The sequence below is a fragment of the Xiphias gladius genome, chromosome 11 (genome assembly GCF_016859285.1).
Source record: "Xiphias gladius isolate SHS-SW01 ecotype Sanya breed wild chromosome 11, ASM1685928v1, whole genome shotgun sequence".
Taxonomy (NCBI): domain Eukaryota; kingdom Metazoa; phylum Chordata; class Actinopteri; order Istiophoriformes; family Xiphiidae; genus Xiphias; species Xiphias gladius.
Window position 1 is genome coordinate 18,855,191 of NC_053410.1, and position 26,970 is coordinate 18,882,160.

The following is a 26,970-nucleotide window of genomic DNA, read 5'->3' on the forward strand; positions in this document are numbered from 1 at the left end:
GGTGAACTTGTGGAGCCACCTCCAGCTCGGACCAGCAGTCAGTCAGTCAGTCAGTCAGTCAGCAGTGGGCTCGGCCGCCGCATGGCTACTGTGTAAACTTTCCTCAGCAACAAGTGGAAACTGTCGGATAAGGGAGAAGGGCAGACGCTCGGAGAGGTTGAGGGACACACTAGGAAGAGGTCTTCTATGAATCAGGAACCCGTGCCCCGCTGATCCAAGTGTTGTTTCCCCCACTCGTGCATGTTTAAACCCGAGGAGAGCTCTGGTGCCGTGTGTCGGCCAGACGACTAGTACAAACGAGTGGCAACAGCAGTCCGGAGGCATGATTTTGAGACGGGGCTCAGTCGTTGCTGCCTTTTTACTCTGCTTTCTTGCGAAGGTATGTGGATTTCTTCAGGGGGGGGGGGGGTCGCTCGCTTCAGCTGTTTGGATGCACTTTGATTACACGCGTGTCGCCTTATATCCGCGCGGCTATGCTAACGTTACGCGTAACCGCGCCTCACGCAGAATTGGGTCCACGGTTATCCTGCAAATAATGCAGGGTAACCGACTGCAAAACAGCCCGTTTGGCATTCAAAATTTATTTTTTTTTTTTAAACATAACGAGGCTGCAGTTTTCCATTGCATTCACTGTTCTGTCCTCAACAGGTGTCTGAGGGATCCGGACAGTTCGAGCTGCAAATCTTGTCGACGCACAATGTGAACGGAGAGCTGCTGAGCGGCATGTGTTGCGACGGCACACGGACCACGGCGGATAGAAAATGCACACGGGACGAGTGCGATACGTTTTTTAAAGTTTGCCTGAAGGAATACCAGTCGAGAGTTTCTGCTGCGGGGCCCTGCAGCTTCGGAATGGGATCTACGCCTGTCCTGGGAGGGAATACCTTTTCTTTCAAGAGCTCTGTGAGGAATGACAAATCCAGGATAGTTTTGCCCTTCAGCTTTGCCTGGCCGGTGAGTTGGAGTTAAAAAAAACAAAACAAAATACAAACAAACAAAACAAAATAAAAAAAAACAAAAAAAAAACCCCAGCTCTTCTCCAAGAGAAAGGGGGGGGGGTCTGTTTGCAGGGCAATTCTGTGCAATTACTGTCCGTCAGTCATTCTCACCCCCCAAAACGCTGATAGAAAGCACAACAAAGAATGAGTTTCTCCTTTGGTTGTTAGCGCTCTGTGAATGATCCTTTTGAGGAGGGGACCCCCTGGTCTCCTCATTATCTGCGCCAATTAACCAGCTGCAGGTATTTTTTTTTTTTTTTTTCCCGTCAGGCCTAGAGCCGTCTGCTCTGTCTTCCTGATTTTGGCGAGTGTTACACTATTGCATATTTGAGCATCACAGAACCTCAGTTTTCAGAAATAGCCTTGTGGGCACAACCATGTATTGGGAAATAAAAGTTAACCACAGTTAATTAAATTTAAATCACCAGTAGCCCATCAGTATGATTAGAAAATCAAATCTCTCAAGAGTAAGAGGCATTTAAAGTTAATTCCCCTCCTAAAAACTCCATTATCTGGTGTGAATCGGTTCGATAGTGCTTTCTACAATGCATTCTTGAATTGTCCTCCAAAAATATTCTCCCCTCGTTTGGCCGATTCAGCAGATAAAACGATGGATGAGCTGCATTCTCTCAGATTTCTCCTCCTCTTCCTCCCTGGCAGCTGCTTATGTTGCACAGCACAGTAACTCCAGAGTGAAAACCCACTTTCTGGTTTCCTCGAGTGTCAGCTCTTCTTCATAGAGTAAATAAATTGGCTCGGCAGGCCTGTGGGAGATTTGTAGCTCTGCAAGAGGTATGACTTGTCATGCTGGAGCGCATTTCGAAGTAGTGAAAAAAGTAGGACTGTGCACAGACTGACTGGCCCCACAGCTTGGCCCGCAAACTCCTCCACTGTGCCTGATGGGTGAAAGGCACAGTCCGCTGGTATGTGTGTGTCCAATTACATCAAGGCTATTTTTTGCCACAATCTTGAGGGAAGTTCTTGCGCAGCGATGGCCTCAAACAGCCAGAATAAGGGAAAGAACTGGAAGATCATGCGTGATTTCCTTTCATGTCGTACATTTCTGTGTGTGTTACCTGTGGGGCCGAGCAGATAATGTGGAGTTGTGTTTTCCCCTGTGATCTGATAGCCAGTAAAACAATGTTCTCAGCAGGGTAGCGAGCAATTTGATATGGTCTGTATTTTTTATTTGCTCTCCACTTAGACACTGGCGCCTCACACCTTTTTCAAAAGACAAAGGTTTCTGTTTATGTTCACACTATGGCAACGCTAAGTTGGCGTGAACGGCCAGGGACAGATTAGTTTCATTTTACTGGTAGAAAATCATTCCTACTTGAAAACAATTGGAATGAAAACTGGTGCTATTTCAAGTTTGAGGACTGTGCTAGCTTTACTCGTATTTCTGATCTTACACACTGATAATGTGGCTATTTCTCTCTCATGTCATGTTTTAAAACAGCAAATACTTGGAGATGCCAGAACTAGCCAGTGAAACTTGTAGAAAATGATGTAAGAGTTTTTGCAACATTACATTTTTTTCCTGTTTTTAAGTTCTGTACGGTCGGTGGATTCAAACTAAGATATCTCATCTTTAGATGAACTCATTTTAATACAAGTGTAGGACCCAGGCTGGGATTTGGGAAAGGACAGAGCTGCTCGTTAAATTCCCTCTTCCTTCACTTTAAGTGCTTTACTTCAGTGCACATTAACAATCATCAGGTTAGGTATGATATCACTCTTTGTCCTTTTCACAAGTTGATTGGTTGCTGTGGACAGATGGCAGTGTGGTGCAACTGGGTTGTTGGGTACTCCGAGTTCATGAAGCCCCCCTCCCTCATCCTCTCTTGTGAGCTGTATGAAGTTGGCCTCTTGTCCAGGCCAAGGGCTTTGTTTAAGTCACGCTCGGTTGGACCCCAGGCATTTCATCGCTTTAACCTTGCCACCCACAGTAACTGCTGCACTTAATGAGGATGCACACATGTGCTTAGATCAGGTAGGGCAAGAGCCAGCGCGTCCAGCCGAATGCCGTTGGCTGGGCATCTTTAACATGGGCACATCCGTGTTTTGGAGCCCTGCATGGATTCGACCAGTGTCTGCAACCTGCTTTTATTCCACAGAGAAGTGAGGGCCCAGCTAGCCGGGCCCTCACAGTGTATCAAGCAGGGACAATAGTGTGCCCTCAGTGACTACAGTGAGGATTACAGAGCATAATAGAGGCTGTGCAGCTGTAATGCCAGTGCAGGGCAAGCAACAGGAAGCAGTTGTAGTAGACTCAGCAGTGATGAAATTGGCTCTCAGGCGAACTGTGACCTTGCCTCTGTGGCCACCTCAGCATATTTGCCCGTGTTACACCTATACGAGAAAAGAGAAGGGCTTTTTTTAACTGGATTGGGTCAGTCCTTCAGGGGTGAGATTGAGATGTTACAAGCACTTCTCTGCTCAAATGCCAACTCGCTTCTTTCTTGAGCAACATTTCCCCTCTCTCTCTTCCCAAGCCTTAGTCGATCTGGTACCCTAGTTATTCTCGAATCACGTTTAATTATGCCTACATTTTATAGCATAATTTCCCTCCGTCTTTCACTTAACTCAATGCTGGCGCGTCCTGCCTGACCTGGGATGTGTCGGCATGATTGATTTGTTGACTAGTCAGAGCGGTCTGAGAACTGTGATCAGGTGAGTCGCAGAACAATAGTCAGCCTAGCCTTGATGCTAAGCGCTGCAGGCAGCAGCGGGAGTAATGACATGTTTGTTTTATATAGTATGCTCTGATGTGGCAGTTAAGTGCAAATTGCTCAAGTGAAAGAGGCAAAAGAAATGTGTTCTTTCTTTTTTTTCCCCCTTTCTCTCTCCACTTCATCTTGTCCTCTACTTTAACAAGGTCTTTCTCAGTGTAATCGCATTCATGTGTCGGTGGGATGTTGCATAATGGCTTCTGATGCTTTGCTGCTTATCAGAGATGTATCAGTCTGTACGGAAACGTGACATGCATTGAAAATTCCTTTTAATTGGGATCATCTGGGCCTTGTTTTTGTTTCCCTTAATGGCTAGTGACACTTGCAAAACACAGATGACTGGCTGCTTGTTTAGTTAAATGCTCGATATGATTTTCATCCCTGGTCCTGGGTTCATGTTTTGATCCTGTTTGCCTTGCGAGAAATCCAAAATGTGTTTGCTGTGTCTTTTGGCAAAAGGTGAGATTCTTTTGTGGGGGTGAGGTTTTGTTGTATCGTGGGCTGATGTATGTTTACAGGATATTTAATAAGCTGCTGATTGTACAACAGTCTTTCTCCAACTCTGTTGTGATGAAAATCTCTTGTTACACATTGCGTTCCTTCTTCCCAGTCAAACAGTACGCTCAGTGGCTTTGAAGGTAATTGTGTGAGTTGTCTTTTAGTGACTCAGCCTGGGCTCTATGATAAATAGGGTGTGTTACTTAGCTGTCCCAGTCATTGGATAGATCTCAGTTTGATACCATTGAAGTGATTGACTCAGGAAAACTGATACACAAGGTCAACATCCCTTTGACTAGACTGTTTACATTTCCTCTGTGCTGAGTGGAGGCCTAGACCAGTCTAATCTGTTGTGCCTTGCCTTTATTTAGACCTTTGGCTTTTGCCTGTTGTTCCATGAGCTATCTTTCTTTTTATTTAGTTAGATTTCCTTGTAATGATACATCAGATGGCTCAATTTTCAGCTGAGGTCAAGTTGAGGGGTGTGTGTGTGTGTGTGTGTGTGTGTGTGTGTGTGTGTGTGTGTGTGTGTGTGTGTGTGTGTGTGTGTGTGTGTGTGTTAGGAAAATTCCCCTACTGAGAGGATTCAGTAGTGTTCTTTGGCAAGTCATTGTGATTTGGACTGGAATGATCTTTATCACTTATGTTGCTTGTCTGTTGGACAGTGTCTACTTGGCCAGGAAAGATAAGAAGACATATGGCCACACTTACTGCACTTGGGGGTGTGTGTGTGTGTGTGTGTGTGTGTGTGTTAGAAAGAGAGAGAGAGTGAGTGTGTGCTCTGTAGTTCAAAGAGAAGTTGTGAGTCAGCTGGGAGCCTGGGAAAAGTGAACCTGGCAGTGGCAGACGGTTCCAAGCTGATAACTGCAGAGGAGTTATGGAGTGTTAGTGAATGAGGAGTCAGGCAGTATCTCCCTTTCTGGGAGAAGTTTTTTTGGTCTTGAACTAAATATCCCAATAATGGTGAGGCTACTTGTTAGATCGAGCCATTATGACATTTTACTCGGTGGGCTGTTAGTGATGCAAGAACATTATGAGTGTGCCTAAACTTTGACACTTTTTTGTTTGTTTTTTTTGGTGTGGGCGTTAATCATATTAATGAAGGACAAATGCATGATTAGTCAGTTGTGATGATAACCACAGTGCTTGCAATAGCTTCCATGTCGAGGCAAGTCGAAATCATGCAAGATATGGGTGTGTTGTTGAGTGTTTGTGGATATGCTTTTAAAGGAATTGGCCAATAACCCATTAAACTTTATTCCTCCTGAAAACAGTCCACCACAAAGTGATTTAATGATTGTTTTCTAACCACACAGAAGTTTTGTTGTGTAGCAGGTGGACCAGGTTTGTTGTTGTTTCTCCTTATGTAACCACCTGTTAAAAATGATGGGCCGTTCAAAAGTGTTCAGATTGTAAGACAGGTAAATGATGGGTGACTGAATTTGAGTAAAAATTCTAACGCTAGACAGTTAAAAAAAAAAAAAAAACAAACAAGCTCACCACTGGTACCAGCCTGTGTCGTGTATGTGGGGATTTGTTTTGGATGTCCCTCTCAAATTGACTCTCCCCAAACAAAAATGTTTCAGAAGCCTATACGGACATGCAGTTGGGAGTGCAGACACTGGAATGATTCATTCAAGTTGTACAGGCTGGAAAAAACATCAACGCGTTAACATGATACTGCTTAACGCTGGAAGAGAAGCCAGAGGACTCTTGTTCTTGGTGTATATAATAATATAACTAGCTGTAGGTTGGGTTGCAGCAATAGATGATCAGGTATTGAATTACCACTGACTCACTTACTCAAGTTCTGTGTCAAGTGATTGCAGCCAGTTGTGAGTCAGAATATATTGTGCTGATGAGCACTGCATTTCCGATAATAGCTGCCCTGATTGCAGTGAAATCTGGAGAAATCTGGCACAGGATGAGACAAATAGCTCCTGGAAAGATGGAAAGTCAAACGGCTGACAAAACAAGGTGAAGCCATGAAAAAAGCTTCAGGAGTGAGTCATACCCTTTTCTCTCTTTCTGCAGGAAGTGAACAGGGGTTTTCCTTTGAGCAGGTTTGTTTACCATGAAGTCATCGCAGCAAAGAGGGACATAGCAGCAATGCAGAATTTCTGAAATGCCTCCAGGCTGCGCTGCTAGGGGCGAGCGTGTGTGTGAATGTAACAAGTAGGTGTTTCTGCTGGATGCTCGAACACTGTAAGTGGATTACACTTTCTCACAATCGCATACTTTCTCTCTCTGCGGCTGTTGGGTGTGCTCGCAGACACAAGTGTTCGCTCCCTCATGACTGTTGCACAGGACAGTGAGAGTGTGTAAGCTGATATTGGTGTGAGCGCTACCGACCCCGAATCAGACAAAGCGTTTTCGAGAGTGCTGAAATCAAGACAGGCCCTCCAGAGTGTAGCACTCATTCAGTCTCTCTTTCTCTCCTTTCCTGCAAGGTTACACACCTTTTTTTTTTTTTTTTTAATTTGTCCCTTCAGTTTTCTTGCCATCTTGAGTTTGCCTAAGAAGCATTGTCCTTAAGAACTTCAGCCTGGACTGTTCACAGCATTCATAGCACTCTGTTAGAGAGCTATAAATTAGCATGAAATTGAAAATCCCATATACCTTGCAAAAAAAAAAACCAACTATGTGCTTTCTCAGAACATTGGAAATCATCCACTCACTTCACTCGCCACATTTTCTAAACATGTGGAAAAACTGCATTTGGGAAAATCTGTTTCTAAAGAACACAAGGTTACCATGGCTGAGATGAAGACATATTTTTGGCATTGCAGGGTGAAGTATTTTTTTCTAAGTGCTGTTCTTTATTTTGACTCATTCTAGGCTTTACTCGAGAGTCTATCCTTTTGCAGGCCAGCTCCGTTAGGCTCGTTTTTCCGCGCATCAGACACCCTCCTGCTGGGTGGGTGTCCAGCTAGACCACACCACTGCCCCAGTGTCTGTCATCCTAATCGCTGCGACGCAGAGACCTCTGCCCCACTACAGGCTTATCTTCTCCTAATCAGATCAACAGAACCATTGTTATGAGTTAACAGTTAGCAGCTCCTGTGCTAGGCCTCATTGTAAGCTAACTCAATGAGAGGGACATGAAGCCTCATTGGCAAGGCTGGTGAGGTCATGGGAAACCGGAAAGTCTTGGATCTGGATTCTTTTTTCTGAGGATTAAAGTATTGAAAACAAGGAAAATATGTTCTTCCCTTTGCATATTTAATGTCAAACCTGACTCTTTATAGTGTTGATGGGGTGATTTATGTTTGTTTATGTGTTAAAGGGGAAACATGTGCGGGAACCCCCTACAAGTTAGTTTGCATGGTTGCTAACAAACAAAGGGCTGTCAACCGGTTCACTGCACAGTCAATATGTTTCACAAAACATTTATCACCTGATCATGTAGTGGTAATGTTTACAGTTTTTATTTATGATACACCAAGTGCTCGATGATCCTGATCTTGGCTAACACTTCTTGTATCACTGTCTTGTCTTCCTCAGAGGTCCTACACTTTGATAGTAGAAGCCTTGGACTTCAACAATGAAACCAGTGGTGAGTATTGATTCTGGCATCTCCATCTTACCTTCCCCTTTCTTTTCTGTCTCTCCCCCCTCCCTCACGGCAACATCTGGGAGGATTTGTGTTGAGGGTCAGAAAAGGAAGTTGATTCTTCCTGAACCCCCTGCCCTCTTCCACATGGTCCACTGGGGGCGTGTGTCTGTGTTTAAGAAAGTGTGTTGACAGGTGCCTGTAAAGCGGGCAGGGATGGGAAGGGGAGGAAGAAGCAGAAGTAGGGACAGGGAAGACAGGAGTGGGGGGTGGGTGCGGGGGGGCAGACAGAGAGAAGGAAGTGTGTCAAAGTAGAGTACTATGAAAATGTTTTCATTTGGCCGATGACTGATGGCAGGTGCTGCCAGCCAGGGTCAGGGTCACACTGTCTCACTGTCACTGAGGCGTGAAACACAGAGTTCATCCGGCCGCCCAGCCTGGCGCTGCAACCAGCCTGCAGTCACAATGCGGGGGGGCTGAGGCCTCTCAGCTATGCTGTCCCATAGGTTACAATTACCTCTGGCACAGGTGGGCTGCATTCTGAGCTCGGAGCATTTGCAGTGGAAAACTTTTTGGTTCACTGCTTGAAGCGGTGGCTGTTCTTCCCATGAAGGTGGGAATAAACGTGGTAGTAACATGCTGAATCTAAATTCTGGTTGCCAGGTTTGGTTTCTACCGTTAACTATGCCGGGATTCCTGCTGATTGGCGACAGCAAGATGATTCCAGCTGAGGGAGGGTTTTATCCCATGCTTGTTTATGCGGGTCTGTTCGAGGTCAGCAAGGTTTCGGCCGTTTCTGCTGTATTTGCCGCTCCCCAGAGAGCTATTAGGGCATTGGTGTGAAAAGCCCCCTGAATGTACACAGTCAATGCTGGTTAAGCCCCTTTGAGCTCCACCAGGCTAGCTCACTGCTGTGCTAGCTTCATATGTTGTTGGTATCTAAAATCTTCCACCTGGGAGTCCTTAGTGATATTTGATTTACTTTGATTCCTTATGAAAGAGCTTGGTTTTAGTTTTATACTTAGGTAATTTTGAAAGCACTACTTTTTTCAAAGTTTTTTTTATCAGTGTATGTGAAGTCTTTGAGAAGAGTTGTCCCCCCTTTTTTTTTTTTTTTTTTTTTTTTTTTTAAACAGCTTAAAGGTTTGGATTTTCTCTGTATAAAACCATTTTGAAGATTTTGCATGACATCTCTAAGCTTTATAAAGCTTGTCTGATTTATGTTTAACTCCAAGCCAGGCAGCAGGTAGTAAGGACGTTCTACTCCTGACACTGCAGGCCAGCAGTCGGTAGAGAAATGCCACACAACTAAACTCTGGATTCCAGGCCAATGCGAAATGTTACCCGGCACTGTGATTTCAGTACGACCCGACCCCACCATACACACCACAGCACAGTAAATAAATGACAGCGGGCCCCCCCCCCCACTGCATTGCATTGCATCATACTACACAGAGGAGCGATTCGCCCAGCGTTCAGCTACCTCTGCTCGTGTGAGCGCAGTAAATAACCACTGTGACACATTTTTCATTCTCTCCCAGGTGGATAGATTTTAGATACCAAGTAGCCATGTAGTGCTACATGTGCGGGTGAATGTATGTGTACAGTGTAATGTCTGGAGATTGGGCTGAGTCCGAACTGTTTGCTCAGTTTGAGTGTGTTTGCTCTGTGTGAAGTTCATTACAGCCCTTGGCTCCCAGGTCAGTCCTTGCTCCCTTGATAGAGCTGCGACCTCTTCATGTTTGACATGAAAATAAGTCTGTTTTTGGGTCTAAGTCTGTGTTTGTAAGTCTGCACAATCACAACACAGCAGGGCCTTTGCCCCCCATCTAACAAAGAGATAGATACTTGTAAGAGTGTGAAAAAAGTTGACTTCAGATTTTTTTTTGACTGCTGTTAGTACAAGAATGTATGTGAGAAAAGCAGAGTGGGGAAAAAAGTGCTGATGGCACATTGGCACGCTTCCCAGCAATGACGGTGGCATTGGTGTCCTCACACTGTAATTTATGGTGGCTGCGGTTCTGTCCTTGCCTGAGCAGATGCAAAAGGCAGCATCTGAGACCAGTAATATCCTCAAGCTGTAAACCTGAGAATCAGAAACCATCCAGGGAAAGCTGGAAAGGGAATGTGAGAAAAAAAGCAGTTAAGAGTGCTCATTACAGGCAGTCTTTTCCTTTTCTCTGCATTTCCTCCTTGTACTTTCTTTCCTCTCCAGCACACATAGTTGCTTTTAATTATATATAATGTGCTATATCAGAGATCCTCTGCAATTTGTGTTCGAATTTTGAGGGCATTTTTGGGTTCCCACTGTGTGATCACAGAGAACATTTCATCTCCCAAATGCACAGTGTAGGATGCTACATTCCACTATTATCTCCATGGCTCAAATTTGATGAAGACTAACGTAGCGCAGGGAGAACAAATTAAATTTTTTAACAAGAATTTTACAGTCCATGTTGATGATGTCAAAACCGATGTTTTAGGTGCAGATGGGAAGTTGATAGAGAAAGCCTCTCATTCCGGCATGATCAACCCTAGTCCGCATTGGCAGAAGCTGACTCACAACGGCCCCGTGGCCCAGTTTGAGTACCAGATCCGGGTCAGCTGTGATGAGCATTATTACGGCTTCGGCTGCAACAAGTTTTGTCGCCCCAGGGATGAGTTCTTTGGACATTACACATGCGACTACAATGGAAACAAGACCTGTCTGGAAGGCTGGTCGGGACCTGACTGCAACACAGGTAAGACATGCTGAGATCACAGATCAGCTTGAGACAGTCTGATCTGAGAGTATGAATGTGTCTTTTAGAACTAGCAGCCAGATTGTAATCGGTGATTCATGCTGATGCACTGTCTGTTGTGTGGTTTGCATTGAATGGAAGACTTTGTTTCTGAACTCTCACAGCATTTTCCTCTTTCCTTTTTCCATTCAAATAAAGCTTCTCATTGCCTGTATGACCAGGAAGATACTTGTATCCACCGAAACTGAGCCTGGGCATTTTTTTATTAAAACATTTTACTGTGTTATTTTCTCACAGGTTAAAATGTCATAGAAGGTAGTAATTATAGCATTTACTGCTATAATTAAAATTTGCTAAAAAAAAAATGGAGCTAAGTTTGAATCTAGTTACCAGGCAGTAAAATTCTTCTTCTTCTTCCATTTCTAGCTATATGTCGACAAGGCTGCAGCACTGAACATGGATCGTGTAAGGAGCCAGGTGGATGCAAGTAAGTGACTGAGGTTGCTCTGTATGATATCTTAGTCTGTTATCAATGATTTTACTATGTCTTTATCATGTGAAATGTCAAACACTGTTTGTTCAAGTGCCTTCACTTACTATAGTGGCTGGTGCCAGAAGCCCGTGGATCATTCAGATATGTAGGGATTGTGTCCAAGCCCCAATTCTATCACGGATGATTCCCTGTACGTGCTTGGTTTTCTGGCCAAGAGACTATCAGTACCTGGGCCTTTAGCACAGATGCAGGCTGAGCTGCTCGTAAATCTCTCATGGAAGTTTTGAGCGGAGCTGCCAGTCTGGAGAAAGGAGAGGCTCGACTGCCAAGACTCCAGGTTTGAAATGTAGCCTATATGTTTCCCTCTAATGGGGCAAGTGTTATCAGTCAAATTGCGTGTAACGTTCGGATGAGCCTTAAAGTGTATTGTTTGTGTAGCTAATGGCTTACTAATGCTGTTTATGCACACAGCCAGAGGAAACGCCAGGCACAGATGGATATCGAGCTGGGGCATTGTGTGCAGTCACAGTTGTATCTCATCCTCATCCTGGAGCAGGCCCTGCACTGCCAGACTCTTCCCACAGCTCAGGCATTGGTTGCTTTCTTAGTTGTCTGATTTGGCCATGAATCAGGATGATTGGGTTTGTTCATTTGTGCAACGGCTTTGTTGTCGTTCTCAAGCTCTTGACATCATCGGGTTTCTTGTAAGTGCTTGTGTGGCCACTGGCAGAACAAGAGGTTGAATTGCTTTAGTCCCTGCACAGGTGTGGCTATATTTAAAGCTCTGGGTTTAACTCTGTTTATATGTGGTCTGCCAACAAACTATCCAAGCAGGCTCTACTACTGTTATAGTCGGTGAGTAGTTTCCCATCATTGGGCTGTTGTAGAGTGTTAAACAACAGCAGTACATAGCAACATTGGCTGCAGGCTAGGGCAGCCTCCTTGTCACTGATTTTATGTCAGCAGAACCTCAGCTAATGACACTGAATGGGACTTCCTTTTAGCCGGACTTTTTAATGATATCCACAGCTTTCATTGTTACTAATAGAGTAAGAACAGTGCACCTGTGGACCAAGACTGCCACAGCAGAAAACTGTTTTGAAAAGCATTAACTGCACAGCCACAACATAGATTCTTAAGAGGTCTGTTTTCATGTTGAGGGTTAAAATCTTTATGTGCATCACCAGTGCTGCACAATGTAATGTCACATTCCCCAGTAATTTGGCTAACTGTGTACTAACTGTAAATGATTTGGGATCCTGCTGGGGAATCCTGCTCTGCTTCTCATGGAGAGGATTAGCACACTTTTAAGAATAGCCTCTTTAATCACAGACTGAGGTTTACTTAACCACCGCGTTTATTTTTACAGTCCATCCGTTTCTTGGGGCTAATCAGCACGGTGCTCCCCCAGAGGGACACTTTGTTTCCTGTCTCTAGGCTCCACAGCAGCAACTGTATCGCCACTTCACCACCTTTTAAAGAGCAGACTTATCAGTCAGGCTGGATTGCCATCTTAATTATGGAGCCCAGGAAGAAAAGGGCAGCATTATCAGTGTAATTATGGACCTGGACATTTCAGTGGTCAGCAGGCTGTGTTCCCTTCCTCTGCCTTGGGGCACAATCCTGACTCTTGACTCATGGGAACCAGGATGAGTAGCAGTGTAACAGCCGAGAGGAGGGCTGAGCCTTCCTCTCTACAAAGATGACGCTACTGCCAAGCCACAGGCAGAGTGTTGTTAAAGGGAGCGTCTGGCCGCATGCTAATGTTAGCCGTGCAAAAGGTCCCATTGGAACTGTAATTTAGTGTTTTGTTTTTTTCTGTTTGGAAAAATGCTAAATACTCCTGTTTCCCCGTCCCCAAGTATTGTTTAAAAGCTGTTGCATAAACACCCTGCTACTTAAGATTCATTTGTGGTCTTTTAAGATGCAACCCAGTTGTGAGAGCAAGAATACTGCTTCTTTGTTTGTTTCATTTGTGCAGCACCATGCTGTATAGGCTGATGTGTACTTCATTAAATCCAGATTATCGCTGTACTGCTTGAGAAGGAATTTGGAAAAACAGTAGATTACAATATTAGCATTTTCAGATACCACGGGGATTATCTGACCTCGCTGTGATTGTTGTGAATTAGCCTGAATGTTCTGCATGTGTCATCATGGCATGTATGTATGTATGTATGTGTATATTTTGCCTCATTTTTATTGTGTGACTTGCTTCTCAGGCTGATGGCATGGCTCTCTGTGTGTCTTGCAGGTGTCTATATGGCTGGCAGGGCCAGTATTGTGACAAGTGCATCCCCCACCCAGGCTGTGTACATGGCACCTGTGTCGAGCCCTGGCAGTGTCTATGCGACACCAACTGGGGCGGCCACCTTTGCGATAAAGGTTAATTCCTTTCTCTCATTTCACTTTCAATCGCTGTAGGAGTTGCCCGTATTGTGTCAAAACAAACTAAAGCTGTGTGAAACACTCCTTTCCCAGATCTGAACTACTGTGGCACTCACCAGCCATGCCTGAATGGAGGGACATGTATCAACACAGGACCTGACAAGTACCAGTGTACCTGCGCTGAGGGTTACTCTGGTGCCACCTGTGAGAGAGGTTAGTGTCAGTGATCTTCAGTAAGATAACTTTTGGCTCCTTTGTTTTTTTTTTTTTTTTCCTCGCTAACTGATTGCTAGTGAGTTTTAAAGGACACGTGATTTTACAGATGAAGCTCTGTTGCCTCATCATAAGGAGGACTACTCAGCCTGTGAGAACTGTTGTGTAATGTCCTCTGTACTTCTGTAGGGAGATCATCAGGGTCATTGTCTCAGACTTTAGTTTGAAACACGTTGGCATTAACCAAGTGTGGAGGGACTAAAGTCCTGACTAAAAGTCAGGATATCTTGGCCACTGCTGCTTCGATTTTGACCATTCTTTGTTTAACCTATCAATCGCAAGTCCCCAAATTTGTGTAAGTGCAATACTAAATTGCATGACTATCCCTTTTTAAAGCTACTCAGTGACTGATGAAATTAATGTGGCTCTGGCTAAACTTTATTTTGAAGAATTTTTGTCAAACAAAATTAAGCAAAGCAGCTCCAAGATTCCCAGTGATCTTTTTGGTAAATTTAAGACAATCTGTTTTGCATAAAATATTTGATCTCGAGGGCTTACAAACCTGCTCGCAAACAAACTGCTCGCAGTTATGAGTGAAGGTTGTGGGCTCACTGAGCCTGCCGACCAAAGGTCAGAGGGCACAAACTGAAGGCACTTCAGTTTGTAATCAGAGGAGTTGGTAACTTGGCAATAATCGGTTTCCACTCCAGCATGAGTGGCCCCCAAGTCAGGTAATCCACCAGTTTGATCTTGAGGGGCGGGTCATCCCTTCACTCCTCGGGCACTCCAGAAATATGGGTGTGGTGCTAAGGTTCAGCTGCTGCAAACACTTACGATGGAGATGATGGTTTTTTCCTCATTAAATCTGAGTCTTGCAGGGTGCTGACAGCTTAACTGCAGAGATGTCAGGAAACCTTGCCCTTCGTAACAGGAGGTCTGAAGACCAGGGGATGCATCAGGCTATTGTAACAGAAGCCCCAGGGTGTGTTGCACCCCCCCCCCCCCAACGGCATACCAAGACCTGTCCGCTGATCACCTCCAACCGCCTACTTATTCCCAGAGTGAATCATTCATTTTTGATTCATTTGGGACCCACTCATCCTTAACTCATCCATAAAGGAGAAACTCCAGGGATGAGCTACCCCCACCATCCTCCCCCACCCCTCCCCTCCCGCTCTCCCTCCTGCCACTCTCTCATCTTGTGCCGCCTTTCAGAAGAAGAATGGCGGGGAGTCAAAGGGAAGTCACGGTGCGTTGGTCAGGTCAACTTAGCATGAAAGATGATTTCCTGGTGGTGTGGTCTGCTGGGCGGGTAATGCGAGTGAGATGGGGGGATTTTGAGCGGGCTTTTGGGGCAGAGGAGGGGGGGTGGGGGTGGGGCTAGGTGATGGGTGAGGGAAGGAGTCGACCCCTGGATGTGTTCTGCTGACAGATTGGTCCCGGGCAGAGGAGTGAGAGGTTTTCTAGAGATGAGAGTTGGAAGCTGAAATACATTTTTACGTCTGATTTTTTGCGAAGTATATGGCAAATGTTAGACCACATGATGTCACAGTGAAATATTCTCGTGTCAGCTACAATAGCAAAAGTACATCAATGTTAAAATCAGGTTAACTGCCATAAAGGGGTGAAGTTTGCCCAACACCAGATACATTTGGTGGTTAAGGTTTATTCACAAAATAAGTGTGATAAATGGATCAAAGGATGTTTTTTTTTTTTCCTTAAAATGACCCACAAGGGCGTGTGTGTATATATATGTGTGTGTGTGTGTGTGTGTGTGTCTGACCTGTTTGCAAAACTGTCTTTGTCTTCCTAGCGGAACATGCCTGTCTGTCCAATCCATGCTCAAATGGAGGGAGCTGCTCAGAAACCAGTCAAGGCTACGAATGTCAGTGTGCGCTCGGATGGAGCGGCCCCTCCTGCACTATCAGTAAGATTGCACTCAACCTGCACCCATTAAATGTCAGCGCTCTCAAAGCAAAAATCATGTATAACCAGAATTGAATTCTCTTGCTCAGATGTTGATGACTGCTCTCCAAACCCCTGTAACCACGGAGGTACCTGCCAGGATCTGGTCAACGGTTACAAGTGTCACTGTCCCTCACAGTGGACAGGGAAGACGTGTTTGATAGGTGAGCCTCCTGAGCTCCTTGCACCACTTCACGCCTGTCAGCTGCACATACAAATGTCCCTAACCCTTTCTCTTCCTCTCTAGATGCCAACGAATGCGATAGCAAGCCCTGTGTCAATGCCAACTCGTGCCGCAACCTGATTGGTGGATACTTCTGCGAGTGTGTCCCTGGTTGGATGGGGCAGAACTGCGACATCAGTGAGTTGAAAACTGTCAGCAGCAGCTGTGGAACGGGACACCTGTCTAGCTCCTGCCTCCTTTTATTTATTTCTCTCTGTCCTTTCAGTGCAGCCTAAATTAAAGCTGTAACATGAAGGCGGAAAGCAAACAGTTGGACGAGTACGGCCTTTTCCTGCAGTGTAAATGAATCTGCTGTATCATTATTATCCCTGTGTGTGGCCAAGGCTGTGGTGATTAGAGGTGGCTCAAAACAATCCCAGCACTAGTTTCACTTGGCAGCAGACAGGATTGCTCAATACTCTGTGTTGCACTGATTCTGCAGCTATGTTATCCAACTCTTGCAGAGCGCTCTCTAGCTCCGACAATGTTTTTAAAGGCCCCTAGCATGGGAAACATAAAGCACAGACTTGTTTTCAAAGACAGACTATTTAGTCAAGCTGTTCAGAGTTAATCCTCAGGTTTGTTTTCCTGTGCAGATATAAACGACTGCAAGGACCAGTGCCAGAATGGGGGAACTTGCAAGGTACGTGTTGGGTCAAAAATCATCTAGCTCTACTTGGTATCACTGCTTTGTTTGCCAGCTTGTTTGTTTGTTTTATTGTGTTTTTTTGCTGAAGCTCTAGACATTTACAGCGGTTATATAAATAGCTGCAGTAAACCGTTCTTTCCAAACTGACAGAGGAGTTGTTGTGGAATTCCTCTCTGAAATCAAATCTGAGGGGAGTGGGTTCAGAGGGGCTTCTAAGGGAGGGACACACAAGTTCTTTGACCACACTAGATTGAATTACCATAAACATTATTGTGTTGAGCCCATGCCAGGAAAATGTGTTGAAATAAATGCGGAGCTGTGATAATGCTCCTCCAAACTTGCCCCCCCCCCCCGTCTCTCTCTTCGTTCTGTTCTCCGGTTTGACAGTTATTGTTTGGACCCCATCCTGTCAAAACTGTTAATCAAATTTTTGGTCATATGAGGTTAACCCAGGTTTGTCTCTCTCAGGACTTGGTAAACGGCTATCGTTGCGTGTGCCCCCCGGGCTTTGCCGGTGAGCACTGTGAAAGAGACATAGATGAGTGTGCGAGCTCACCGTGTCTGAACGGCGGCCGCTGTCAGGACGAAGTGAACGGCTTCCAGTGCCTGTGTCTGGCTGGCTTCTCAGGAAATCTCTGCCAGGTGAGACACAACCATCCCACATACAGTTAAGCACACATGTATGCGTACTCCCTGCTATCGTTTAGCATTTAGCAGCCCCCTTTCTGCCAGCATTGCTGTATCTTTGGGTTCGTTGTAAAGTTTTCCTGCCCCACCCTCTTAAATGGCTGTTGTTCCACAGTCCTCCTTCTTAAAAGGGAGTGCTTTGTTGAAGCTTCTCCTGGCTACAGCGGGATACATTCCTCAGTGCTGAAGCCCAGACTCAGAGGACGGCTCCTATGTCTCTGCTTTGTTTTTCCCCTTCCTCCAAGCACTGTGCGTGTGTTATTTCCTGGCACAGCCTGTAGGGAGGATGCTGTGGGTTTCGCTCTGTTTAGTGTAGCAGAAACTATGTTAGCTATCAGGTTCACCATTCTCTATTCAATACCTTTCTGCCCTAGCTGGATATTGATTACTGCTCGCCCAACCCGTGTCAGAATGGAGCGCCTTGCTTCAACCTGGCAACCGACTACTACTGCGCTTGCCCAGAGGACTACGAGGGCAAAAACTGCTCCCACCTCAAAGACCACTGTCGCACCACCACATGTAAAGGTACGTCTTCTCCAGGCAACAACCACAAGCTTTTTCGCTCTTTTACTTTTTCCAGAACATATCTGAAAGGTGATCTGCATAGCGTGCTGTAGTCAAATGCTGAATATGGCCAGGTCGTCACCATTTGCCTTAGCACTTGCCCACATTTTTCCCAGGAGGGCAATACCTATATTTTAGTTTCATGCTCTTAAGTTTCTTGGCCAAGATGAGCTGTGGGGTTTTTTTTTTTTTTTTTTTGGAGTTTAGCTCCGTTGATGAATGCCCCCCTCCATCTCCTCAGCAAAGCTTTTCCAATGATTCTCCCCTCCTCTGAGTTCCCTGAAAATCTGGCAAAATGCTGATAGCACTGTGTGTGTTCTTGGTAATGACTTGGTGGGCTACCTCTTCTTTTTCCCCTTCAATGAATGTGTGTGTGTGTGTGTGTGTGTGTGTGTGTGTGTGTGTGTGTGTGTGTGTGTGTGTAATTGAGTGAGTGGACCAACCACGGAGTCAGATACCAGACGGTGAGATTCTCTCTGCTCTTGGCAAGAATTAAGTGATTATAGGAGAGCAAATTCACCCCGCGCTCCTAACTCGATCAGACAGGGGGAAAGGAAGGGATTTCAGTGCAGAGTGAAAAAGATCACTCTGAATTGCTTATGAAAGCATAACAGCTTATCGCTGTTTGTCTTATCATTCAGTGTGTTTTTCACATTCTTACACTGATACTGTTTTCCACAGGGGATGGGAACTCTTGACCAACTTGTTGGCATTATTATCTGTAAAGGCCGATTACCTTGTAGATCTTTCTTAATCTCGTCCTCTCTCTTTTGCTCGGTTTCTTTCTTTCACTTGTTAGCTATTTGAATACCATCGATAAGCTAAATCCATACTCCTCCTTATCACATGCAAGCAATGAACTGCTTTTTATGATTTGGAACAAGTGTTTGTTCAAACAGGCTTCGCCAGTTGTTTCACTGTCTTAACTGCCTCTCCTCTCCGCAGTGATCGACAGCTGCACAGTCGCCGTGGCGTCCAACAGCACACCAGGAGGAGAGCGCTACATTTCGTCGAATGTGTGTGGACCTCACGGACGCTGCCGAAGCCAGGCTGGAGGCCAGTTCAGCTGCGAATGCCAGGAGGGCTTCAGAGGCACCTACTGTCACGAGAGTAAGATTTCACACACAATACAGACTAGAAGGCAAAACTGATGGAGATATATCCAAAAAACATTCTCAATCTTACATGTTTCTTGTCTTCCCGCCCTCTTTTTAACATTTCAGACATCAACGACTGTGAGAGTAATCCATGCCGCAATGGAGGCACCTGTATCGACAAAGTCAGCGTGTACCAGTGCATCTGCGGCGACGGCTGGGAGGGCGACCACTGCGAGATCAGTGAGTAGGACTGCCTGTCCTGTGACGTCAAAACAAACCCATACCTCCCCTCATGGGACTGTTCAATCCATGTTTCATCATAAAAAGTTGACATGCCATTCTCAACCCCTCTCCCGTCTGATGTGTCCGACAGACATTGATGACTGCAGCACAAACCCCTGTCATAATGGAGGAACATGTCGAGACCTGGTGACTGATTTCTTCTGCGAGTGCAAGAATGGCTGGAAGGGAAAGACGTGCCACTCCCGTAAGAGTTTTTTTTTTTTTTTTTTCCTCCACACCCATGTAGTCTGTCTGTGCAGGCTGATGGTATGTGCTTATGGCTGTATATAATTACCCAATCTTGTAATAGTGTGTGTTTATTCAGACTAATGTGAGTGCACATTTTAAACGACCCTAAGATTTGAAATGCTCCTTTTTAGGTGAAAGTCAGTGCGATGAAGCCACATGCAACAATGGAGGCACCTGCCACGACGAGGGCGACACGTTCCAGTGCAAGTGTTCACCAGGGTGGGAGGGTACGACGTGCAACATAGGTGAGTCACACAGTCACAGGGGTTTGATTTTAATGTTTCTTACTCTCACACACCTACAGAAGATGATTGCTTTATGGGAGAGGTCCGTCAGCTCTTGGATATTAATCAGAGCTGTCAGATCCGCAAGGTCCACAAACAGTTTTTATCCCTTCACTCTGTCAACACTCCTTCCTTGACTATTTCTCCCTCTCCTGTGAGTGCTGACAGATATCCGCTTAAAATCCCTGATTGCACTGACAATACACTTCAAAGTTGTGGAATGCAGATTCCCTCAGAGAAAACGGAAACCCGACCAAAAAAAAGCCAAATCAGCAGCAGTCTCCTGTGACTGTTTTTTAAGGTTTATGATTGCACTGATAATCCTCTGTAATGTTGGGGAAAACTCAGCAACAAAATCTATTCTTTCCTTTCCTCTGTCTCTCAGCCAAAAACTCAAGTTGTCTACCAAACCCGTGTGAGAATGGAGGTACCTGTGTGGTTGCTGGGGAGTCGTTCACCTGCGTCTGCAAGGAAGGCTGGGAGGGTCCCACGTGCACCCAGAGTAAGTGCTCTTTAAGGGGGATTGGCGGAAGGGACAACAGAGGACAGTTATTGCTATTAAATGATGACAAACCTTTTGCTTCCTAGTGCAGATGTGAAATCCTGCATCTGATTAAATCTGACTCTCTCATCCTCTCTTGATCTGATTCATTATTTATTTTTTATCTCTTTCCTCTCTCACCGGCTGCTTCTGGCCATGAGAGGAGAAAAAGGAGGAGGAGGGAGAGCGGGGCTCAGGAAAGTGGAGACAGATGTGTCCCCCCCCCCCCAATCCAACACACTCCCCTCTCTCCCCTCTCCCCGTCATATTCCTGTCCAAACAGTGACATGTCGGCTTGTTCTACAGCCCTCCTCCATTTCCCTGGCTTCCCTGGGATCCTTGCCCTCTACGCATGTACTCCAAAACATAAATTCCGTGACTTTTGTAAGGGAGAAGTAAACCAAGGCGGGAATCTGGGTGTGGAGGAGGTGTGGGGGGGCAGACTCGTATTTTAAGAGTTTCAGAGTTAACTCGTTTGTTTGCTCTGTGTTGTTATAAGGCTGAGTAATCAGTCCAGGCCCAAGCAGCCCAACACACCTCTACACATGCAAGCTCAGACGTGCTCTTTGCTGTCATGTGCACTCAACACTCATACATGGGAGGGAGAGCAAAAAAACAACACACTCACTACTTTCTGTCTCTCTCCTTCCCTTTCTCTCTTTTTTTTCCTTTTCAGATACCAACGACTGCAGTCCCCACCCATGGTAAGTGGAAGCTAAACATTTCCTGTAGATTTAGTTAGACAGATGTAAACAGGCTTCTCCTCCTGTATTGTAGTTTCTCACCTGCAGCCTTTCACTGTCACAGTGACTCTGCTGCGAACCAGGCATACACCCTTCCCTGTCATTCCTGGGATGCAATCAGCTTAACCCTCTTTTGTGAAGTCCCAGGCATGACTCTTATTTAACCACACACCAGTGGAGCTCACTTCAGAACCCATGTATACTTGTCCAATAAAAAGAACAAGTGTGATTGCATTAATTGCCTATGAGAAATTCTATCACATGTTGACTGGTGGGAAAATTTAAGCCTGAAATGGTTTGATATAAAAGAAGCTGGGATAGACATCAGTCAGTAAACCTGGGGGGGGGGGTATCCTGAGATACAAACTGAAATCTCATGCTGCCTTTTTATTTATTTTATTGATAATTTTTTGCAGCTACAACAGCGGAACCTGCGTCGACGGGGATAACTGGTACCGCTGCGAGTGCGCCCCGGGCTTCGCGGGTCCAGACTGTCGGATCAGTGAGTATTAACCCTGCCTCCCACCCTTCCCTGATCCCTGTTTGAGCTGTCAGTTAGAGCAGGCCCAGGCAGTGGGACCATCCCAGCCGCTCCAAATGGAAGGTCTAGTTGGCCAATTATCTGTGCATTGGGCTGCAGGCCAGGCTGAGCCATTTCAGTGTCACCTCAACAGGCCCTGCTGCTGTCCCCAGGGGAAACTGGCTTAGCAGGCCAACAGCTAATCAGCCATGCTCTCTGACACTGATTACACAGATTGTTTTCCCTCTTAAAGGCTTTCAGATGGCCACATTCTTTCCCATTGCAAACCCTTTGTTCTGTTAAGTCTAGCCTTTAGCTCCTGCATACCTGCTAATGATGCTGCTTTTAATAAAGCTGCATGGGGCAAAAATGTCCAGGGCTGATTTAAAGCATGTTTGCTTGTTTTATTGTATTAACTGGTGTGTATGTGTATGTACTCTTCAAATGACACATGACCTCAGTCAATTTAGCCTAGGAATTAGATTTGTGTGCTGACTACTTAACCCAATATTTGTGTGCTGTCTGGCTGTGCTCTTTATTTCATAAAGGAGCCATTTCTTACCTCTTGCTCTCCCCCTGACAGATATTAATGAGTGCCAGTCCTCACCGTGTGCCTTTGGCTCCACCTGTGTGGATGAGATCAATGGATATCGCTGCTTGTGTCCACCCGACCGGACTGGGCCCCACTGTCAAGAAGGTATAAGTCCTCACAAGACGATAATAGACAAATCCACATAACAAACTCATCATTTCTGGTATATTTCTAACACTGTGGTTATATTTAATTCAGTGACAAGAAAACCTTGCTCTGTTAACGGACACATCACCCCTGATGGAGTCAAATGGGACGAAGATTGCAACACTTGCCACTGTTCCAATGGGAAAGTTGTGTGCACAAAGGTAAACAAACCAAATGAAGTATGCAAAAGTGAAGTATTGATGGCTCTGTACAGCTGTGAAGAACATCATGTCGATGTCATTGTTTATTAATAATTTATTATTAAGAGGTACTGTGGAGAATAACTAATAAGCATGTGCGGCTGCGTCTTTGACTGCATTATCTTCAGAGGTCCCAGGTAGGGCCATGTTGGGCCACAACAGCCTTTCGTTTCACAGGGTGGAGTTGGCTTGGGAGTGTCAAATTCTTTACAGAGTGATGCCATTTGTTTTGAAAAGAAACACAATGACACTGTTAGAAATAGGTGTCAGATGCCAGTTCAGAATCTCCCAAAGTCACACTGGGTGAAGTTTGGGTTATATGCGGTAGAGGCCTGAAGTAGGGCTATCATTTATCATGCTCGTTTAAACCAGAAGATGAACAATGGTGCCTCATTGATACGGCTCCCCCCAGGAAGAAAAAGCATCATGGGGTGAAAATGATCCAGGCCTGTAGGTATAGGCTGCCATGTTAAACATAGTTTGATATGGGAACACAATTATTTGTGGGTTTTACCATACTTTTTCTCACAGTAGCTTGTGTGTTTCATGCTGATATTAGAAGCATATCCCTTGACGTGCAATGGAGAAAAATGAATCTTTACAAAGCTGCTAATATCCATGACTGGGAAAAACTGGTGTCACTGATTCCATTCCAGTTTACAGTGCTTTTTAGGGCTAAGTATTGAATCTCTGGCGTTCAGTGCTACAGACACATTTCAGCCCAAATTTGGCTTCAAATGTCTGGACAAATTGGTGTCTTTGAGTGTCAAAGATTTTAAAGTATGCAGATCTTTATGGGTTTATCGACTCAGAAGCTACAGTTTTTATCCCCTAGATGATAGGACAGTTTTGACAATTAGTCATTTACATTAATAAATCAAGACACAACAGCTGCTAAATTAAACTTTTGGGGGAGACTGTTTTTGTAAACTTTTTTATTTTTCAAAATCTTTTATTGATCCATTCTTTGATCAGTTTTATGTAGGCTAAATTTTTGTGTTACAAAATATGAATCATTTAAGAACTTTGGCTTCTTTTTGTTAATAGAAAAAGGGTTTGATAGAAAAAAACCCGTTTTATATTTCTCAAAGCAAGACAAAAACTGCCCACAGCCATGCTAGCAGAACTGTGAGAATGTAATTAGGCACAGTGGTGGTTTGAGCTAACACTGTTTTTCCCCTGTCATGGTTTTCTCTCCAGATGTGGTGTGGTCCTACGTCATGCAAACTGGGTGCCAAAGGTCGAGGCGGGTGTCCTTCAGGTCAGAGCTGCGTCCCCATCAGGGAGGGCCACTGCTTTGTGAAGCCCTGCCCGGACTCTGGAGAGTGCTGGCGCTCCAACCCTCCCCCACCTTCCACCAAATGCCACCCCAGCTCCAGTTACCAGGACAACAGCTGCGCCAACATCACCTTCACCTTCAACAAGGAGATCATGCCTCGAGTGAGTTACCTAGGCACCAGGATGGGAGAGGTTGAATTAAAGAGTTTTGGGGTAATTTTTCATGCCTTTCCTCCTCTACCACTCTTCAGTGAATGGGAGCAGCAAACTGTGCAAGATCAGGTTTTCAAAAGTGCTCAACCATTCCTCCTGGGCAAACAGATGTCTTGTCCAAGTCTCCTAAAAAATTCAGTCATGTATTTAAATGTGCTCCAGGAAGAGAAAAACAGGGGGATATTCCTCTCTTTGCCTTGTTGTCTGCATCCATTCCTGAAAATCAGGCATTCATGACTTTGCAGCTCATGCCAATCCCCTCTTAACCCCACCACACTGCAAGATTAATTTGAGGATCATATGGATTTGAGCTAAACGGGACCACTGGCGACTCTGTCACCACACAGGATCATCACTTGCCAGTTGCCTAACAAGCATGACAGCAGACAGTGACAAGCATATGAGCCTGTGGTCTTTAACGTGAATGAGGTGGATCTAAACCAGATAGCATGTTGAACGTACTGCCAAAATGCAGGCCTAGCTCTTACTCTTCCTTCCTGACTGCCCTCTATTTTTACATGTGCACTAACATTTTCTTTATTTCTAATTCCTGTCTAGGGCTTGACTGTGGAGGAAGTGTGTAAGCAGCTGAGGCACTTGTACGTAGTGAAGAATTTCTCCTTGGAGCACTCTGTGTCCATAACCTGTGACCCCTCATTCTCAGCCAGCAACGAGATCCACGTCTGCATCGTAAGTACCTCCTCCCACCCTCAGTCTGCCATATGTTTGTCTGCCTCTATTAATGTACACTCAAAAAAAAAAAATCCTTGTACTGCCCAGCACTAAGACATGGTCTATTGGGATATGTGGTGGATTTAGGTTTGGTTGTTTTGTGGCAACAGTTTGAGAGCAAGTAAACTCAATCAATGGCAGACAAGATAGAACTTAAACCTAAGCCAACAGATTTCAAACTTCACTTTGTTTCTAGTCTACTGAAGACAATCGCTTGGACCGGAGCCCCATTAAAGAGATCACAGACAGGATCATCGACCTGGTTAGCAAACGCAACGCAAACAATACCATCATCTCCGCCATTGCAGAAGTGCGTGTGCCAAGCCCCAGCAAAACTGGTAAGAACCGCCTCCAATCTCTGTTTGTTGCCTATGAAGATTTCCAGACTTGCACACACCTGCATATGTAGAAATGGATGGGAGGATTTTTTTTTTTTTTTTTTTTTGAAAAGATCAGATGACATACAGCCAAGGCCTGTATAAGATGGCAATGCACCAAAAAATTGTGCATGTATGAAAAATAATTCCTGACCCTCCCACACAACTCGGGCCGTCCAGGTCTTCCATCTCATGGTAGTTGTAATGGAGCTTAAAAAGAACCTAGCCAGGATTTTGATGGAAAAGAGCAGAGCTGCTTGGCAACGTGGCTTCAGATTGGCTCACACTGTGACTGGCTGGACTTGTAGTAAGACTCCCACATGTGTCCACCATTCATCAACATAGTGACAGCAGACTGCGTCCATGGCCAAATAGAAGCAGCTTCCTCCCCTGTTCAGGGCTCAGAGGTCACGTTGCACTGGCAAAAAAATGCTAATGATTTAGAAAACTTAAGGTATTTCTATAATAAAACCTGTTGTGAATTGTTTAACTGGGGCTTAATTCTTATCCATTTGTGGCATCTCTTTGACCTGTGATTGTGGTCTTCTCTTCCGTCAGACTACCTTGTGCCCCTCCTCAGTTCCATCTTTATTGTCATCTGGGTCCTCGTGCTGGTCTCCATTTTGCTATGGTGCATGCGCCGCCGGCGGAAACAGAGCAACCACAACGGGACATCGGCTGCTGGCTCCGAGGACAACACGACCAACAACGTGCGGGAGCAGCTTAACCAGATTAAGAATCCTATAGAGAAGCACGTGGGCCTCACGGTGGCCATCAAAGACTACGAAAACAAGAACTCCATCATTGCCAAAATAAGGACAAATCATCCCGAGGGGGATGAGGATGACAAGGAGAGGCACTTGCAGAAGGGCCGCTTTGCCAAACAGCCAGCATACACACTGGTGGAGAGGGACGAGAAGGCGCCCATCTCCAATCCCAACTCTACATCCAAACATGCTAATTGGACTAATAAACAGGACAACAGAGACTTGGAGACAGCAAACAGCATAAACAGGATGGACTACATTGTATAGCAGACAGCTGTGTTGCTGTGCAACCAAGCCTTATGCCTTCACACCCCGGTGGTGGGTGAAACGGGGGAGCTTTGGCATGTATAGTTAGTAAACTGTCGTGTCAGTCGTGACCCCACAGTATTTTCAGATATTCCCCGTGTTAATTTAAGTTTTGACAAGCTGGCTTACACTGGCAGTGACAGTTGCTTTGGTTGGCTGGAAACACAAGGCACTGGTATGCATTTCACTGTAGAACTAGCTGCAAAGTGTCTTCCTATGCATTTCATTTCCCTTTTTTTTTCTTTTTTTTTTTCTTTTTTTAATTTAGTGGACACATGGAAGGGGCTGCTGGTGTAATTGTTGTACAATGACTAAAACTACTCGACGTGTTCAACACTAGAGCTAATTATTTTTAGTATGTGTTTGAATTCTTTCTAGTTCCGTTTGGAAAAAGTGCCTTTTCAGCTTTAGACTTCAGCAACTGTCAAATGAGAAAAAAAGATCAACTTTATTATTTATTTTTATTTTTTGGGTGGGGAGGGGAGGGGAGGGGAGGGGGAGGGAAGGGTTCAATGTCAGCAGTTGCTGCCAATATGAAGAATTTATGTGTCGATTTAGAACATGTAGATATGTACATTTTTTTTTTTTTTATTAATCATTGTGTATATTTGATTTATTAACTTAATAATCAAGAGCCTTAAGATATCATTCCTTTTTATTTATGTCTAGTTTGAAGGTTTTGATAGCTGTGGAAGCCTACCATTTCTTTCAGTGACTTAATTTTTTTTTTTTTTTTTCAACACATTCTATAAAAGCCAAATTTCAAAGAAGACAAAAGATAGGCACTTCGGGCCTGAAAGAAATACTTTTTTTTTTTTTTTGTCTGTTTTTCTACACATTTGACATTTCATTATTTGTTGCCAGGACCTTGACTGAAGGCAAGTGAGGCTAGGACAACAAAAGATCACGGCTGCTGCGAGGGATTGACATGGTGGCAG

The 26,970-nt window shown here is 45.0% G+C and overlaps 1 protein-coding gene across 1 annotated transcript; it reads left to right on the plus strand.

Moving 5' to 3' along the window:
• On the plus strand, nucleotides 1-26,474 carry jag1b (jagged canonical Notch ligand 1b). The gene is made up of 26 exons (XM_040139646.1): nucleotides 1-379; nucleotides 649-954; nucleotides 7,733-7,784; nucleotides 10,265-10,522; nucleotides 10,949-11,009; nucleotides 13,270-13,400; nucleotides 13,497-13,616; nucleotides 15,430-15,543; nucleotides 15,632-15,745; nucleotides 15,829-15,942; nucleotides 16,401-16,447; nucleotides 16,922-17,095; nucleotides 17,515-17,665; nucleotides 18,650-18,814; nucleotides 18,928-19,041; nucleotides 19,175-19,288; nucleotides 19,464-19,577; nucleotides 20,002-20,118; nucleotides 20,834-20,861; nucleotides 21,317-21,402; nucleotides 22,004-22,117; nucleotides 22,211-22,320; nucleotides 23,560-23,799; nucleotides 24,409-24,540; nucleotides 24,779-24,920; nucleotides 25,518-26,474. Exons 1-26 carry the CDS (start codon nucleotides 323-325, stop codon nucleotides 25,991-25,993), a joined length of 3,651 nt encoding a protein of 1,216 aa, XP_039995580.1. The 5' UTR covers nucleotides 1-322; the 3' UTR covers nucleotides 25,994-26,474.
• Nucleotides 26,475-26,970: the final 496 nt, after the last annotated feature.

What these genes read in the sequence shown, in the direction of transcription:
- jag1b (XM_040139646.1), top strand. Translation starts at nt 323, where the DNA reads ATGATTTTGAGACGGGGCTCAGTCGTTGCTGCCTTTTTACTCTGCTTT. An exon ending in AAGGAGCCAGGTGGATGCAA is followed by an intron (nt 11,010 to 13,269) that starts GTAAGTGACTGA and finishes TGTGTCTTGCAG; the next exon opens with GTGTCTATATGGCTGGCAGG. An exon ending in CGGCCACCTTTGCGATAAAG is followed by an intron (nt 13,401 to 13,496) that starts GTTAATTCCTTT and finishes CTCCTTTCCCAG; the next exon opens with ATCTGAACTACTGTGGCACT.